The sequence below is a fragment of the Pan troglodytes genome, chromosome 6 (assembly GCF_028858775.2).
Source record: "Pan troglodytes isolate AG18354 chromosome 6, NHGRI_mPanTro3-v2.0_pri, whole genome shotgun sequence".
Lineage (NCBI taxonomy): Eukaryota > Metazoa > Chordata > Mammalia > Primates > Hominidae > Pan > Pan troglodytes.
Genome location: NC_072404.2, coordinates 137982631 through 138001136, shown reverse-complemented (window position 1 = coordinate 138001136; position 18506 = coordinate 137982631). Strand labels below are relative to the sequence as shown.

Here is an 18506-nt window from a genome sequence, read left to right as displayed (position 1 = left end):
ATGTCATCTGCAAACAGGAACAATTTGGAATTTCAGATACTTTTATAGTATGTCAACAACAATGATGGTGATAAGTTAGGCAGTTTCTATAAACATTATTGATCACCCAATTTAAACTAATTTAATTAGATGTATAGAAAATTTGTTTTAAAATACATTCAGTAAATGGAATTTAAAACCTGTTGTATAAATTAACTATTAAAATTAAGGGAAATAGTATTTGTTTATAATAAAATTTTGAATTTCTAGCTAGTAAATTTGAATTTTGTATTGCAGTGAATTATTTAAAATTTTTGACTTAGGATTATATTGGAACTATTTGTTGTAAATTTTATTTACTAGATAGGTAAATTTTTTTATGAATCAATCTGTTAGGATAACATTTTTATGTTTAAGAGAAGTTTAAAATATTGGGCTGCCTTAGAAATCTGTCTCTGATCTTTTATTCTTTTCATCATTTATATATGAATTTATATGAAGGTGTCTGTTGCAGCACTGCCTGTAATGGTTAAGACTGGAAACAACCTTACAGTCCATCATTAGAAGCGTGATTGACTAAATTATAGCACAGCCATACAAGGGAAATGTCTTAAGTCTTGAAAAGAATTACATAAATCCATGTTCTGACACTTGAAGAAGTTCAAGATATAGTGTTACATAAAAGAACATGTTATAGAACAATTTGGATATCCCATTAATTTTTAAATGAATAATAAATATGCATTACATTTGACCATATGTGTGAGGGTTGGTTTCTGGGCTCTCTGTTCCAGTCCATTGGTTTGTATATGTGTCTTTTCGCCAGGACCACACTATTTTGATTGCCATTATTTTTTAGTAGGTTTTGAAATTGGGACATGTGATGCATTCCACTTTGTTTTTTTGTTTGTTTGTTTTTCTTCAAGATTGTTTTGGCTACTTTGAGTCCCTAGAGATTCCTTATGAATTTTAGGGTAGATTTTCATATTTCTGCAAATGTTAGGATTTTGATGGAATTCACGTTGAACCACTGGTCATTTTACATAGTGCAAACATCTTAAATAAGGAAATGTTTTGGTGACGGAAAAGTTCTGTATACGTGATTGCATGCGTTTTTCAAAATTCAGTGCTCTATACTTGAGATGATTACATTTTACTGCATGTAAATTATACCTCAATAAATGATTGCAAACCTTTAAAATATACGTTTAAGTACACACATAAGCATAGAGATACATGTATAAGCCCACACTTGTAAGGTAGAAGTCCCTACTATCATTATTAGTGGACACCCTTCATAAGCTCATTCATTTTCATAGTTTATACAACAGTTTCTGTGTTAATCACTCCCAAATCTGTATCTGGATTTGCAACAGCCTATTGGAATCAAGCACTTGAATTTCCCAAGATAAGTTTCTTTATCTCTTATAGTTTGGATCATAGTAAACGACGTGTCAGCAGCCACCCATGTGCCCATGAAAACTTACTTATCTTCGTCATTTTTCACTGAGTCTTTGGCTGAAGTACATTAGTGTTATATAAGCCTTTTATATACTTGGGCCCTGTGTTGAACTTTTAAAATATTAAAAGCTGCTCTTCCATAAGTATTGTCTTCTGCTTAGAGTTTTCCACAAGACTGTCTTAATTGCTTATATTAATGAAGAAAGCTATTTTTAAAAACATTTGTACAGTGCTTAACATTGTTTTATAAGTCTTTTAGTGTTTTATTATTTAATTTCCATTTATATAATTGATAATCAGGCTTTTTGTATTTCTCTCTTGTTAAACTTAATTCCCAATTTTCAGAGGTTATTACATTATTCAATTAAAAGGAGATAATACCGTTTATTAGTAAAGGTGGGATATTGTGTCTACTTGGTACATTTTACACATCTATTAAACATACACATTTTCCCAGTGACTTCAGCATGGCTTTGGAGTATGGCCATTATGTGCAGGACAATGACTAATAGAAAGACACCAACACATGCAGATTTCTTTAATGAAACTAAAGGTTACTACAGCTCATTGGCATAAACATAGCTGCAAGAGCAGAGACACATTGTATGCTTTCAGTCAGGCAAGTTTCCTGGCTCCCAGTTCTCAAGAAGGCATGCGGTTAAAAATGATATTGCTTGACACCCTTGAGAATACCATCAGGCCTTTCTGATCAACTCACTATCCTATTTTCAAGAATCCTTATTTCCTCTTGAATCATCATAATGAGTTTGGGGGAGGTGCCCATCTACCTTCTCACCAAATATGAGTCAATGAAAATAACACAGTCCTTACTCATTTTCATGAATTGAGTGAATCCAAAGTCAGTTTCTTCAGCAAATCTCTCATAGGACAGCAGAAAGACCTTAGACCTAGTTAAAGTCCAGTGCAGGAAACTTTTGGAAAGATTTTCTACTTCCCAAGAGAATATCAGAATCAATGCTACCAAATAAATACTGAATGTTTGAGTTTTGAACCAAAACTTTTATTCTATTATTAGAAGAATCTGTTATATCATTTTAATCTTAAAATGGCTAAATTTTAAGAATGATAATTTAACTAGAGTTGGATTGTTTTAAAAATTTCATCGTGACAAACCTGACAACAAGCAATGGGGAAAGGATTACCTATTTAATAAATGATACTGGGGAAACTGGTTAGCCATATGCAGAAAATTGAAACTGGACCCCTTCTTCACACCTTATTAACAATTAACTCAAGATGGATTAAAGATTTAAATGTAAAACCCAAAAGTATATAAACCCTGGAAGAAAATGTAGGCAATACCATTTAGGCAAAGATTTCATGATAAAATTGACAAAAGCCATTGCAACAGAAGTAAAAATTGACAAATGGCATCTAATTAAACTAAAGAGCTTCTGCACAGCAAAAAAAACTATCATCAGAGTGAACAGGCAGCCTACAGAGTGGGAGAAAATCGTTGCAATCTATCCATTCGAGCAATGTCTAATATCCAGAATCTACAAGGAACTCAAATTTACAAGAAAAAAATTTACAAGAAAAAAAATTTTAAAGTGGGCAAAGGACATAAACAGATACTGTTCAAAAGAAGACATTCATGCAGCCAACAAACATGAGAAAAGCTCAGCATCACTGATCATTAGAGAAATACAAGTCAAAACCACAGTGAGATACCATCTCATGCCAGTCAGAATGGTGATTATTAAAAAGTCAAGAAACAACAGATGTTAGCAAGGTTGCAGAGAAATAGGAACACTTTTACACTGTTGGTGGGAATGTAAATTAGTTCAACCATTGGGGAAGATGATGTGGCGATTCCTCAAAGACCTAGAACCAGAAATCCATTACTGGTTATATACCCAAAGGAATATAAATTATTCTGTTACAAAGATACACGCACACATATATTCATTGCAGCACTATTCACAATAGCAAAGACATGGAATTGACACAGCAATCCCATTACTGAGTATATACCAAAGGAATATAAATCATTCTGTTGCAAAGATACATGCATGCATATGTTCATTGCAGCACTGTTCACAACAGCAAAGATAGGGAATCAACCCAAATGCTCATCAATGATAGACTGGATAAAGAAAATGTGGTATATATACACCATGGAATACCATACAGCCATAAAAAGGAATGAGATCATGTCCTTTGCAGGGACATGGATGAAGCTGGAAGCCATTATCCTCAGCAAACTAATGCAAGAACAGAAAACCAAACACCACATGTTCTCACTTATATGTGGGAGCTGAGCAGTGAGATCACATGGACATAGGGAGGGGAACAACACACACTGGGTGGGATGGGAGGAGGAAAAGTATTAGGAAAAATAGCTAATGCATGCTGGGCTTAATACCTAGGTGATGTGTTGATAGGTGCAGCAAACCACTGTGGCATACATTACCTATGTAACAAATCTGCACAACCTGCACGTGTACCCCAGAACTAAAAAAAAGTAAAAAAAAAATTCAGCATGAAAAATCATAAGAATTATTTGTGATTTTTTATAGGCTTTCATTTATATCCCTGTTGCTGGATCCTTATTTAATGTTTTCTGTTATAAAATTAGTGATGCATTTGGAATATATGTCATTTTTATTTGATAATTTTAATAATCTTTTTAATAGAGTTAATTGGTTATTTGGTGACAAATAATTTTTAAAAGCACTCACTGTATTGGAAATGAAATCATTTGAAAAATGAATAGAGTTTAACCATAACTTTCTTACATATGTGCAACAGTCAGACAATATAAAGGAAATAGATTCTTTAGGATCCCAATATATTAAATACTGTGAAATAAATTAAGGAATGTGTGTTTTTTTCTACATAATGAAGAAAAAAAGTTTAAGATTCCAGTAATAAATGTTAGAACAGAGTTTAACAGAGACACCACCTCCCTTCCCTTTTTGTTGAATAGAAATAAGATGAAAATGTCTGTTTTCTTTGTGTTCTAACAGATCCCATAACATCTTGCAAAGCTGCAATAATTAAAACAGGGTTACGCAGCTCAGGAGAGATCTGCAGAACATAAAGCTCAAAACTAAACCCAAGTTTATATAATTTTATAAATATATTTGATTTCTTACCCAAATGAGTTTAGGACATATGGAAAATTAAAACTGTCATTTCATATCACTATCGACTTTCAGACAGGTCAAAAGTGGGCACAAGTTATATCTAGTGCTCTAGCTACTGTAAGAGACCATGGAAATATACAACCTATTGAGAAGGCAGGGCAGGAGTGAGAAGGAATATATGTTACAGTATAATTATTTATTATCTAAAATCTCCTATTAGAATAGAAATCCCAAGGGGATAGGGACTTTGGTTGCTCACACTAGAATGTCATCTCCACATAAAAGGTACTCCATTTTTTTAAATGAATAAAATGTGCACATTCAGTTTTGTATCCTCCCTCTTTTTCACTTTATATCATGCATGGTTTTATGTTGCCATTATAGCCATCATTATAAAATAGCAAAATAGTTCATCACATGCCCCATAATTTACATAATCATTCCCCTAATATTTTATATTTATCTTGCTTAAGTGTTTACTGTTATACATAATGCTGTCATGAATGTTTCTACTTAGACTCTTTTTAATACTTACAATTATTTTGATAGGATAAGTCCTTAGAAATAACCTTACTAGGTTAAAAGATATGAACATGTATTTTGGCTCCTGATACAAATTTCCAGTACCCTTTATTTAATAGCAAATACATAATTAATGTCAGTTATTTCAGTTGGTATATGAATTACCCTGTGTTTTCAAAGCCAGGAAGTCCTGCTGTTCTCGTAAAGGTGCTTTGTAGATTTTTATTCATTCGAACATTTACCTTGGAATTCTGAATCCTCATAAATAATACATTCAGAGAAGTGGAGAAAGGCAATGCGTTTTGAGTCAACACAAAATGACAGGAAGATAATGTATTCTTTTGTCATAAAATATTGAGAAAATGGGAAGGCAATAACTGGTATTAATTACCGACAGGGTTTAAATATGCCAATTAAGTAGGAAATAAGGAGATGTCTTGGTGAATATTGAAGGTAGGCCTATTGTCTTCTTTCCTCTTTTCCTGCCTTTTTTTTTTTTCCTTTGCTGAGTGGGGATGGGGGAGGCTTGTGTTTTTAATTTATTCATTCTAGAATTTATGATTTTTCTAACTGTGTCTTTTCAACTTTTATTTCCCAAAGAAGAAATTATCAAATTGGTGCCAATTTATGCCTGTATCGTGGAATGTTGGGATTTATATTTTCTTTATAAGAAAGTTTCTTATTTATTGTTTCTTATAAAGAAATGATAAATCCCAACATTCCAGGATACAAGGATAAATATTTATAAATAACTATTTATGCACCCCCTTAAAATTGTACATTTTTGTTGAATGTCAGTAAAAGCTTTGTCTTCTGGCCTGCTGCAGTCAGGATCTGCTGGTATTTTTGTGCCTCAGCTTCTCCTTTGCCTGAGAACACATTATTTAAGCCTTCTTCAGTTCACAGGAGTTGTTCGTTAGCATTTCCTCCCCTTGACTCAGAAGTCCTAAACCTTGAAAGTAGAACTTCTGGCCATAAATACAATAATGTACCCATAATGGAGAATTTTTTTTTCTTTGTGAGCACTCATGGAAAACTTAGACACACAAAATCTGGAAATTAAAGCCCATTTCAATTATTTTACATGATCAATATTATGCAGGCTATGCTATCTAATCTGATGTAATAAAAATAGAACTTAATAAGAAAAAGGAAAAGATATATATAGAGAGAAATTCTAAATCACACCTGTAAACAGCTGACTGATAGTAAAAATAGCACTTTCTAAATTTATGGGGTGCTGTAAAGTGTTTAAAGCAAATTTATACTCACAAATGCTTGCCCGGAATGGAAGAAAGGCTTAAAATTAATGACCATGCATTCAACTTAAAATTTTAAACAGCAGAGTTAAAATAGATAAATTAGAATAATGTAGCAAAGAGCAGAATGCAATAAAATAAAAAACATGAAGTAGAGAGGATTGTCAAAGTCAAATGACAGGAGTTTGAAAAGAACAATAAAAGTGATGAACCTCTGTTAAGTTTAAAAATGGAAAAAAGAAAACATTAAGAATGAAGAAAGACATGACAGATGCTATAAGGATTCAAAGATGAAAAAATTTACAACTTTGTATAAGTACTTTTGAAAAACTTAGATGAAATAAATAACATAAAACTTAGTGCTTATCAAAATTCACTCAAGGAGAAAGAGAAAACCTGAGTAATTCTGTAGCTACAACCAATAAAGAAATCACTTCATTAGCAAGTATCTTCCCATACAGAAATATCAGGTTTGAACAGCTTAATAGGTGAGTTATAGGAACAGATAATTATCATTTTTTGACAAACTCTTTCAGATAATAAAAATATAGCACTTTTCAACTTATTCAATAAAACCAAACATGGTGAATACAAAAAAGTAAATATACAGGCTAGTCTCAATAATGGACATTATATAAAAGGCTAAACAAAGTATTAGCCTACTCGTTCTAGTATTTTTTTGAAAGTTTATCTCAAGAAAGGAAGACAATAGAGTAATCTACTATAATTACAGATTATTTCAATAAATGTAGGGAAATGTTTCATAAACTAGAGCACTCATTTCTGGATCTTTATATGTGTGTGAGTGTATGTATATATACACATATGTTATATACATATGTATATGATGTGATGTATATGATATGAATATACATATGCATATGTATATGATGTGATGTATATGATATGTATGTTATGTATATGATATTGTTATGTATATGATGTATGTGTGTTAGGATGTATGTTATATATGCTATTGTGATGTATATGATATGAAGGACATATGTATATATGTATATACACATGTACAATATCTCCTTCATATATAATTGTGATATATATTTTTATATATTATGTATATATCATATGCATATATTACATATATATACACACATATATTCTGATATGTTTATGTGTGTGTCTAATAAATATGGGAATTTTTTTTACCTATAAAAATAACTACTCTACTGAAAACCTAGAGCAGTTATCACACTTAAAGGTAAAATGCTGAAAATATTCCTTTTAAGAAGAAATTCAAGGGAGTGATAAATATAAAATTCAGGATGCTAGCTACTTCAGAGTAGTGATGGTGGAGAGGAGAGGAAGATGAGACCAGGGGCACACAAGGGCTTTCCTAATGTTCTAGTACATTCCCCATCTTAACCTCAATGGCAGGAATGTTGGTTTTCACTTTATCATTATTCTTTAACTGAATCTCATTTTATGGACACTTAAAATATATCATTGTATAAAAATATTTTAATGCATAAATGAGAAATGGGCTATGGTGATAAATATTGTAGAATAGTTTTTGAATATACTTGTCTGTGAAGGATCAAAGGTAAAAGATAGTTTTCTGGAAGTTCATGGAACCATGAGTGAGCAGTTTTTTTTTTTCTCCTCCGTATTCATTGTTATTTGTCTTATTCTATCCAGCAAAGTGGAATTGGGATGCATTTCAGAAGGACCAGGTTCAAAGACAAAGTTCACTTTTCTCTTTGAAGAATCATGTATTGCAGGAGGTTTGGGAATTAAAAATGAACATGTAGTATAAATACTTTCAAAGGATTTTGAAATTAGAGGAAAAAAATCAGTGTAATACATGGAAGTTTTATGGGGAGGATTTTAAAAAGCAAATTCTATGGAAACCTATTAGACGGTTTCTATATGACTATCAAAAATCTTTTATTTCAGTTATAAGAGAATGTCTCCCAAGGTTATTAGTCTTCTAAATTTAACCATATGACACTGAATTTAAAAGGGTATGTCATGAGAATTAGCTCCCAGGCTGTTAACCAGATTGCCTGACTATATTCAAGGCTTAAGATTCCAAACACTAAATTGAGAATTTTTCTTTATGCCTTATTTTGGTTCTGAATCTATTTTTGTTTTTATTCCTATTTTACCATTGCTTTATGTAAACCATCTTAATTATATGAAATTGCAAAAAGACTCTTTGCTAACCCCATTCTGGAAGTCTAAAATAGAAATTAAGCTGTTTTCTTCCCTAATTGAATCTTCTCTTCCCTCTGGCTTATGATGTTTCAAAAAAACAGACTGCATCTAGATGCTACTTTCTTCAGTCATTGAAATGGTCTCTGCTTTACTGTATACATTTATTATAAATGCTGTGATAGGAGAGGAAGGCAATCACAAGTATTTGTTCAATTTTTATTATACCTGCTTTACTGAGTCTTCTGTATGTTGTAAGCTCTCCGAATGAGATTTATAAAATAAAATGTAGACAGCTCCGTGAAAATGGTGAATTGTTTTGTTTTTTCAAGACAGCATAAGAAAATTGATATTTATTTGTTGTTTTATTTTTAATGTGATCTGTATTTTGTTAAATCTCATTTTTTTCTCTTTGGTATTTTGCTCAATGGCATCTTCTTCATGCTGTGCTGAGTCTCATTGCATCTGATCTCTCAGAGTTGTGAGAAATATTGATAAGATTTTTTAATATCAGGTGTGTGCCAGTTAAGTTTGTAAATCAGGTAGAATGAACTGGTCTGCAATAAAGACAAGATGCTATTAATTAAAAGATAAGCCAAGAAAGCATGTTATTTTGTTGTGATGATTTCAAAAACCAGATGTCTACAGACTTATTCCCTTCCTAAAAGAATGTAGTGGGAAATTAACTACAAAACATTCAGATTCTTATGATGCATATTTCTTTCTTTTTGGCAGGAGCTTCAAAAGTCATATGAAGTAATAGATCTGAGATAATTATGCTTACTTTAAAAAAAGATAATGTTTAATAAAGACCTCTCAGGTGGGGTAAAGTCTTTAGTATATAAAAATCATTTTCTGAGAAACTCTCTCTTCTGTAAACAAACCCTGAGCAATTTTCCCAGCTGCCAGTAAAAATGGTGCTATAATTTACATTTGAATTAATAAAGTAATAGATTTCAATAGCTACAACTATATTGCTTTACCTTAACCTAAATTCTCATAACATGCAATTTTTTATAGTCCAACATGCTAATTTTTTGAATAGCTGAGTAACTATTACAAGCTGTAAAGCTTATTGTTCTTTTCCTTCTTGATTGTGCCATCTGCTAGAAACAAAAGCAAAGATAAAAAGCTCATTGAGCACAGAAGATTCTGTATTGTTTAATTTGCCTTCTATGGAGACACATCTCCTTGGGGAAAAAAATAATGCTGCATTTTAAGAAACATTTTTTTACTTCATTACAGATGGGGGACTCAAGGAGATTTCACCACCACCCATCCTCGGCCTGTGGTCAAAGTGAAACTCTTCACAGAAAGCACTGGAGTTCTGGCCCTGGAAGATAAAGAACTGGGAAGGGTGAGTTGTGGTCAGCCTGTGGGTCCAGGGTAGAACAGTTTTAACTTCTTTCGATTCATGATTAAGGTAGATCAGTATGCCATATGTGAACTTTATGTTCATAAATTACATAAAATAATTTGTTATTTCCCACAAGCCCAGTATACACCTCTAATTTATTAAATCTAATTGTCTATAACACAGAAAGTATTGTGATAGGATTTGGTTGTGTAAGGGGTAAATACAAATTCCTTGTCACCAACTCAGTCATTCTCACACATGTGCTCCACTGGCCACTGAATGTGAATGGTGCTGGCCAACTTCCTCTTGGTGAAGGGTAATTCTCATGTAACATATTTCTGTCCCTGGGTTCAAAGGATCATCTTTATATTTGAAATCATCTGCTCTTCATGTTCATTGTGATTAATCACAGAATATCTCCGAAGTGCATCTGTCTCTCTTATCTTTTCTATTTTCCCCATGAAAAGCCCTTTTTCTCACACCTTTTAACATTAAATTATTCTTTTCCTATAGTCACCTCTTCATACCTAGAATATATATATATATATTTACCTTCTAATCCCAGTATACCCTTACTATACTCAACTTGTGCTGTCAGTAAAAGCATTAACATTAGGTAAATCTGTGTGAAAGGTCATCTTCAGACTTATAAATGAAGTAGGTGTTCTAATTGAGTAGTCTGTATGAAGATGTCTTCTGTAATGTGAATTTTTTAATGGTTTTTTTTTTTTTTTTTTTTTTTTTTGAGACAGAATCTTGTCACCCAGGCTGGAGTGCAGTGGCACAACCTCGGCTCATTGCAACCCACCTCCTAGATTCGAGCGATTCTTGTGCCTCAGACTCCCAAGTAGCTGGGACCACAGGCACATGCCACCTTGCCTGGCTAAACTTTGTATTTTTAGTAGAGATGGGGTTTCACCATCTTGGCCAGGCTTGTCTTGAACTCCTGACCTCAAGTGATCCACTCGCTTCAGCCTCCCAAAATGCTGGCATTACAAGCATAAGCCACCAACACCCGCCCTCTGTAATGTGAACCTGTCTTACCTAGACCTGAAGACTGTATTCAGAGATATTTTCCAGAAAATAAAACCTTCAGAAATCTTACTTGAAAATTTCTGTCTGGTATTAATGGACTGCTTGTACAGTGCTAGATGCAAAAAGATGCTAGGATCATTCTGTATACTAGAAATTTTTTAAAAAACTGAAGTCAGGATTTCTATTAGTTTCAGACCCTTTTCTTCTACCTCCTTTACACTCTTGGAATTTTTCTATTTCTAGGGATTTGTAAGTCTGTATCTACACTCCAGAGATTTTGACTCTGCATTCATAATCCAGATTTCCTCTTCCGTTTTATTGATATGTGTATTTGTTAATACCTAAGAGAGCTGTGTTACTGCTCGTTCAGTCATGTGCTTACATATTTGTGCATTTGTTTTCATTGAACAAAGGTGTGCAGGTAGCATAATCTAATACAAGAGCTTTGGAGACAACATATGGTCTTTTTATTAATCAGGGTTTTTCATTTAAACTATTATTATATTAATTTTAAGGGTAAAATTAATGTTACTTTTCTTATTGTAACTATATCTCACTGTTTAACAGCAGCCATTTTAAGTCTAATGCTATAAGTAATTCTTGAGCTATTTTTAATTTGTTTATCAGCTGATCAAATAATATAGTTAAGCAGTGTCTAAATTGGATACATAAGTGACATATATATATATACACACACATATATATATACACACATATATATATATTCGATGCAATTTTATATCTGAGAAACCACTTATGCTCCCTTACTCTCTTCATACTAGAAAGACAACTTTTCTATCTATTACAGGGTTTCCCAACCTTAGCACTATTGATGTTTTGAGCAGGGTAATTCTTTGTTGGCAGGTGCTTTTCTGTATATTTTATGATATTTAACAACATCCCTAACCTCTAGTCAAATAAAAAATGTCTCCAGACATTGCTAAATGTCTCCTGGAGGGTAGTGCAAAATCAACCCTGCCTGAGAGCCATTAATCTATACTAATGACCTCAATAGGTTGGAAGATTATAAATATCATTTGTATCTAATGACTTACAAATTGTTACTATTTTTCTTGTAGATTCAGATTTGTGTATCCAACTTCCATACTCAGTATTTCCAATTGTATATTGATATCTCAAACCACATATTTTTGTAATAGAACTTATGACTTGTATCCCCATAAAGCCTTCCATAGAGGCAGTTATTAAATAAGCCTGTGACCTAGACATCTCCCTTGTTTCCCCTTTTCTCACCCTAGCACCAGATCCATTTGCAACTTCTGTGAGCTTTTTCTGTGTTTGTTCTGAATCCATCCATTTATTAATATCCCCACTACCCTAATTCAAAGCACCATCATTTCACATAAAGAGTCTGTTTACTATTTTCCCATTTACCACCTTGTTCTCTCTGATTTGACCTTCATACCTCAGTCACTATGATCTATTTAAAATTCAAAACAAATCACAACATTCTGTCCTTAAAATATTCCAATGTCTTCCAATTTATTTGGAATAAAAAACAGACTCCTCATTATAGTGTAGCAGGCCTGACAGGTGTTCTCAGGTGTGGCCCTGCACATTAGATATGCAAATTCTCAGGCCCCACTCTAGATCTGCTGAGTCAGAAACCCCAGGGGTGCAGGGCTATCTTCTGTTTTAATAAGCCCTCCTAAAGATTTTAAGACACACCAAAGTTGGAGAATCCCTGATCTACATGAACTGACTTCTGTCTCCAAATTCATCTTCTGTTATAACCTCCTTGCCTACTGTCTTTCTTTCCTTACACCGTGCTTTCTTTCTTTTCCTCAAACATTGTACACTCATACCTGCTTTAGACTTTAGGTTGTTACATGTGTTTTAATCTGAACACACATGTGCACACACACAATTGGAAAAAATTGGTGTTCATCTCTGGATGGTAGAGCTACTGGTTTTATATATGTGTGTGTGGGTATATATATATGTGCATACATTACCAATAATGTATATTGTTGGTATACATAATGTATGTGTGTATATATACACATATTAAGTATATACAAAAGTATATACATAAATATATATACTTTTGTATATATATGTGTATATATATACACATATATATATCTACTTTTCTAATTAGAACAAATAACTTCTATTAAGTTAAAAGAAAAAACCTTACATGATCTGACATCTGTAGATAAAGTTTTATGAATAGTATATCTGGGGAGCTTGGTTTTCAACATGAAGTTTTTTTAATTAAAACTTCGGGTAGCATTTAAGTTTGAAAATGAACAACAGAGCACTTAAAATAGGTTTATACCACAGCAAGATACCACTGTACACCTACTAAAATGGCGAAAATGCAGAAAAACTGACAGTGCTTGTGAGAATGCAGAACAGAAACTCTTACTCATTGCTGGTGGCAATGCAAAATTGTAGTCACTTTGGAAGACAACTTGCCAGTTTTTTGTATAAAGTTAAACATAGACTTACTATACAATCCAAAAATTGTACTCCTAGGTATTTACCAAAGGGTTTATGAAGGTTGTGTCAACACAAAAATCTGTGTGTGAATGTTTAAACAGCTTTATTCTTAATCACTAAAACTTGGAAGCAACCAAGATGTTCTTTAGTCGGCAAGTGAATAAAACCGTGGCACATCCATACAATGGAATACTATTCAATAATAGAAACAAGCTATTAATTAATGCAGTGGCATAGACGAATGTAAATGCAAATGGAAGAAGTCAAACCCAAAAGATGACATATTTTATTATTCCATTCATTCTAGAAAATTATAGGGGTAGACAACAGTTGCAAATTTGCCAAGAATTGAGCTGAGGTGGGTTGTCAGCCAGAAAGGGGCACACAGGGGACTTTTAGAGTGAAGGAACTGTTCTGTGTGGTACTGCGTGTTATATGCAGTATTAGCCCATTCTCACGCTGCTGTGAAGAAATACCTAAGGCTAGGTATTTTATGAAGAAAAGAGGTTTAATTGACTCCGTTCTGCATGGCTAGGGAAGCCTCAGGAAACTTACAGTCATGGTGGAAGGCACTTCTTCACAGGGTGGCAGGAGAGAGAATAAGTGCAAGCAGGGGAAATGCCAGAAGCTTATAAAACCACCAGATCAGGCCAGGTATGGTGGCTCATGCCTATAATCCCAGCATTTTGGGAGGCCGAGGCAGGGCAATCACCTGAGGTCAGGAGTTCAAGACCAGACTAGCCAACATGGTGAAACCTTATCTCTACTAAAAATACAAAAAATTATCCAGGCGTGGTGGTGGGCACCTGTAACCCCAGCTACTCAGGAGGCTAAGGCAGGAGAATCACTTGAACCCGGGAGGCAGAGGTTTCATGAGCCGAGATCGCACCACTGGGCAACAGAGCAAGACTCCATCTCAAAAAAAAAAAAAAAAAATCAGATCTCCTGAGACCCACTCACTATCACAAGAACAGATCAGGGAAACCATCCCGGTGATCCAGTTACCTCCACCTGGTCTCTCCCTTGACTTGTGGAAATTATGGAGATTATGGGAATTACAATTCAAGATAAGATTTGGGTGGGGACACAAAGCCTAACCATATCAGATGCATACTTGTATGTATTTGCCAAGAGGTATAGAACTTTACATTACAAAGAATGTACATTAATGTATGCACACTAACATGAACACACACACTTCCCTAATGAACACATCAACCAGCAGCATCAAAAGGATGCCAACATGGGATAGAGACTGAGACAGATGAAATTAGTTGTACCGTACAGGTATGACATAGCTCCACTGAAAGGGGTGATGAGAAAAGAAACAGACCTAAGTAACCTAAGGGGGAAACATATGCTGCCAATACTCTCTTGATAACCAAGTGATGAAGATGACCACTACCACTGATGTCATGTGGATATCCTATGCTCTCTATTATGATTTGAGAAGGGACACTTTGCCCTTGTGGTATTCTTGCCCCAAAACCCAGGCTAATCATCAGACAAACACGGATTGGTGACATTATACAGGATAATTGGCCAGTACTCTTCCAGACTGTCAAGGTCATAAAAAAGAAAAGTGAGAAACTGTCACAAATCAGAGGAGACTCAGGAGACATGACAACAAAATGCAATATGCTGCCCTGGATTGGACCTTGAAACAGAAAGAAGGCATTGATGAACAAACTTGTGAAATCCAAATAAAATCTGGAATTCAGTTAATAGTAATGTGCCAATGTAAGTTTCTTGGTTATAACAAATGTACCATGGTAATGTATACTATTCATTCTGAGGGAAACTGAGTGTACAGGAAGTCTCTATACTATCTTTGCAACTTTTCTGTAAGTCTTAAATTATTCTAAAATGTAAAATGTCTATAATGTTTATTATAAACATTTATAATAAAAAAGGCTTTTAAATATTGTATGAAATGCCTCAGCATATACTGTTTAAGAAATTAACATTTCTGTCCAGGTGCAGTAGCTCATGCTTGTAATCCCCACACTTTGGGAGGCCGAGGCAGGCAGATCACTTGAGGTCAGGAGTTTGAGACCAGCCTGGCCAACATGGTGAAACCTCGTCTCTATTAAAAATACAAACATTATCTGGGTGTGGTGGCGCACACCTGTAATCCCACCTACCTGGGAGGCTGAGGCAGGAGAATCGCTTGAACCCTGGAGGGGGAGGTTGCAGTGAGCCGAGATCGTGCCACTGTGCTTCAGCCTGGGTGACAGAATGAGACTCCATTTAAAAAAAAAAAAGGAAAGGAAGAGAAAAGAAAAGAAAAAGAATTGAACATTTCCTTACATCACTTCAATTTCTTCATTACACCTAAGAAATTTAATATTGATTCAGAAATATGTGCTATGCAGTCAATATTCAGAGTTCCCTAATTATCCCAACATGTCAATAAAAGCTGGTATTCTCCCCCCGTCTAGGATAGAATCCAGGATCATACATTGCATTGGGCTGTTGTAGCTCTTCAGTCTCCTTTATTTTAGATGCTCCCACCACCTTTTTTTTTTTTACTTTTATTATAATGACATTTTTAAGCATCCAAATTAGTCTTATAAAATGTTCTTTATTCTGGATTAGACAAATCCAGAATAAGAAAAAAATAAGACTATTTTTTTCATGACTGGTTTTAGGTAAACATCTTTGCCAAGCATCCACCTACATAATGTTTTGTGCTTCCCGTTGCATCTTATCAAAAGTTACGGAGTGACAGTTTTTTCTAATATTGGGGATTTTAATTAAGTATTATCACTTGGTTAAGGTGGCATCTGCCAGTTCTCTCCATCGTAAAGATACCATTTTCTGTTTTGATTTTAATAAGCTGTGGGGTGTTACTATTAGAGTTTCTCTAACCACCTTTCACTCAGTGTTTTAGCTAAAGATTCATAGATTTAAAAAAATTTGTGTGTTATAGTCTGTGTCTGTTATTTTTTCATGATCAGATTGTGTCAAAGTTGTGTGTATGCATTAGCATATGTGTGTTCCTTTACTATCTTCCTTTTCCTTTTTTAAAAATTTCCCCCACAGCACCAATATGTTTTTTTTTTTTTCTTTTAAATCATGTACCTATTGGTCTTTGCTTTCTGGGACATGAAATTTTAGAGGCTCAACTTGTACTCTCCCTGCCCCAGACCTGTTATTAGCACTGGTTGTTTTTAGTGATGATGGAATTTAGAAACTAACATTCTACATATGTATAACACTTCTTAGTTGAGAAATATACTTTTTTTTTTTTTTTTTTTGAGACAGAGTCTCACTCTATCACCCAGGCTGGAGTACGGTGGCACAATCGTAGCTCACTGCAGCCTCCACCTGCTAGGCTCAAGAGATCTTCCTACCTCAGCTTCCAGAGTATCTGAGGCCATAGGTGTATGCCACCGTGCTGGGCCAATTTTTAGACTTTTTGGTAGAACAAGGATTTACTATGTTGCCAAGGGTGGTCTCAAACTCCTGAACTCAAGAAATCCTCCCACCTCAGCCCCCCAGATTGCTTGGATTCCTGGCATGAGCCACTGTTCCCAGCCCAAGAAATATACTTTTTTTTTTAAAACATGAGTTTACTGCTTCTCAACGACATCAATATATTTACTCATTTTGCGTAAATAATTTCAAAAATACCATGTCAGTGCCACCACCAACAAACTTACATAGTAAAGATAAACATTTTTTTTTGCCATTTGATTTGTCTTTAGAATGTATTCCAGTAAGTGTGTATGTCTGAATACTCTGTTCAAAAGTAACCCAGTGCAATAGAAGATAAAATTTCTTATTTTTATTCTTATAGTGAAAACCATTTGAAGAAATTGCAGGTTCAGTCATTGCAGATTTTTCAGAAATCAAATATTATTTAAGCTAAAGTATTTTTATACATAGTCATTTTAGATATACAGTTTATATCATTTTATAAAATGTTTGAATCTTCTTAGGGTACTATCTGGCTGCCAGTGCACTTTTATTTGTGAATGAGTTACTGTGTAATATATTCCTGGTAACTATTTAGTTTGTTGAATGGTGTTCTTGAGTACAAAGTACATTTTGGGTATTTTACCAAAATGATTTTTTAATTTTAGAAATGTTGCTATGAAAACATTCCTCTGACAGTTGTTAGAAAAAGAGCTGCCTGAAGAGGGTTTTTTGTTTGTTTTTGTTATGTTTTGTTTTTGACGGTCTCACTCTGTTGCCCAGGCTGGAGAGCATGGCTTACTGCAGCCTCAATTTCCCAGGCTCAAGCGATCCTCCCACCTCAGCCTCCCAAGTTGCTGGGACTACTGTTGTATGCCACTATGCCCAGCCAATTTTTTGTTTTGTATTGAGATGGAGTCTCACAACGTTTCGAGGCTGGTCTTAAACTCTTGGGCTCAAGTGATCCTCCCACCCCAACCTCCCAAAGTGTAGGGATTACAGGCATGAGCCACTGTGCCTGGTCAGAGAAGGTTGTAAAAAGATTCAGTTTCTAGGTCCAAGCATTTCCTTTAGTTGGTTTGGGGTATGCCAAGGAGGGAGTATTTTAAACACTTCCAAGGGGATGCTAATGTGCATACAGAGTTGAGAAGCACTGGTACAAATAGTATCATTGACACTAATGTGCGGACAGGTTCAGAACCTAGTGACTCTTTGGTGTAAGAAAAATATCATAACCTGTAGGTTTGTGAGATGATAGCTCAAATTTCATAGACATTGGGCAGTTGAAGGTTATATTATTTGGCAAGTACTTGGCATGCAAATTTTGTTTGTGGATGGCAGATGCAAATACCTATTTACGGAAATAGAGGTGGCATATGGAGATTTTTCATCCCAATTGATGGCCAACCCTCCACCAGGTGCTAAGGGAATACCTAGAGGCAGAACAAGGATTTTTTCTCAGGAAACAATTATGATTATGTCCTAGCAGGTAAACAGCTGACCAGTCAAGCATCCCTAAGTATATAGTTTATCATAATGAAGATAATTTTGTCCTGAAAAACTTGAAAAGCAAGTTTTGCCTAACATAGCTATATAAAAATCTAAATAGCAGTCCCAAGGGACATCTATTTGTGGGCAATGCATTTTCCATTGAGTCTTTCAGAGTGAAATATTGGTTAGTATACACTCCTGGGTAACTCTTTAACTTGATAAAGGGTCATCTTC

At 34.3% G+C, this 18506-nt stretch overlaps 1 protein-coding gene and 1 long non-coding RNA gene across 16 annotated transcripts in view; one reads left to right on the top strand and one right to left on the bottom strand.

Annotated features, from left to right (window-relative positions):
• The window catches only part of CADPS2 (calcium dependent secretion activator 2), a 567091-nt gene that overhangs the window by 294999 nt on the left and 253586 nt on the right, over positions 1-18506 (top strand). For all 11 annotated transcript variants that reach the window (XM_009454114.5, XM_001146755.6, XM_054687681.2 and 8 more), the window contains exon 7: positions 9749-9860. In XM_009454114.5, coding sequence (XP_009452389.2) covers positions 9749-9860 — 112 coding nt within the window. The remainder of the gene's footprint in view (positions 1-9748; positions 9861-18506) is intronic.
• LOC107975934 (uncharacterized) overlaps positions 9649-18506 on the bottom strand; it is a 53780-nt gene continuing 44922 nt past the window's right edge. For 3 of the 5 annotated variants that reach the window (XR_010158976.1, XR_001719480.3, XR_001719484.3), the window contains 2 exons: positions 15506-15605; positions 9649-9851 (listed from right to left, as the gene is read on the bottom strand). This is a non-coding gene — a long non-coding RNA (uncharacterized LOC107975934). The remainder of the gene's footprint in view (positions 9852-15505; positions 15606-18506) is intronic. The other 2 variants (XR_010158977.1, XR_010158978.1) reach the window with 1 other exon arrangement.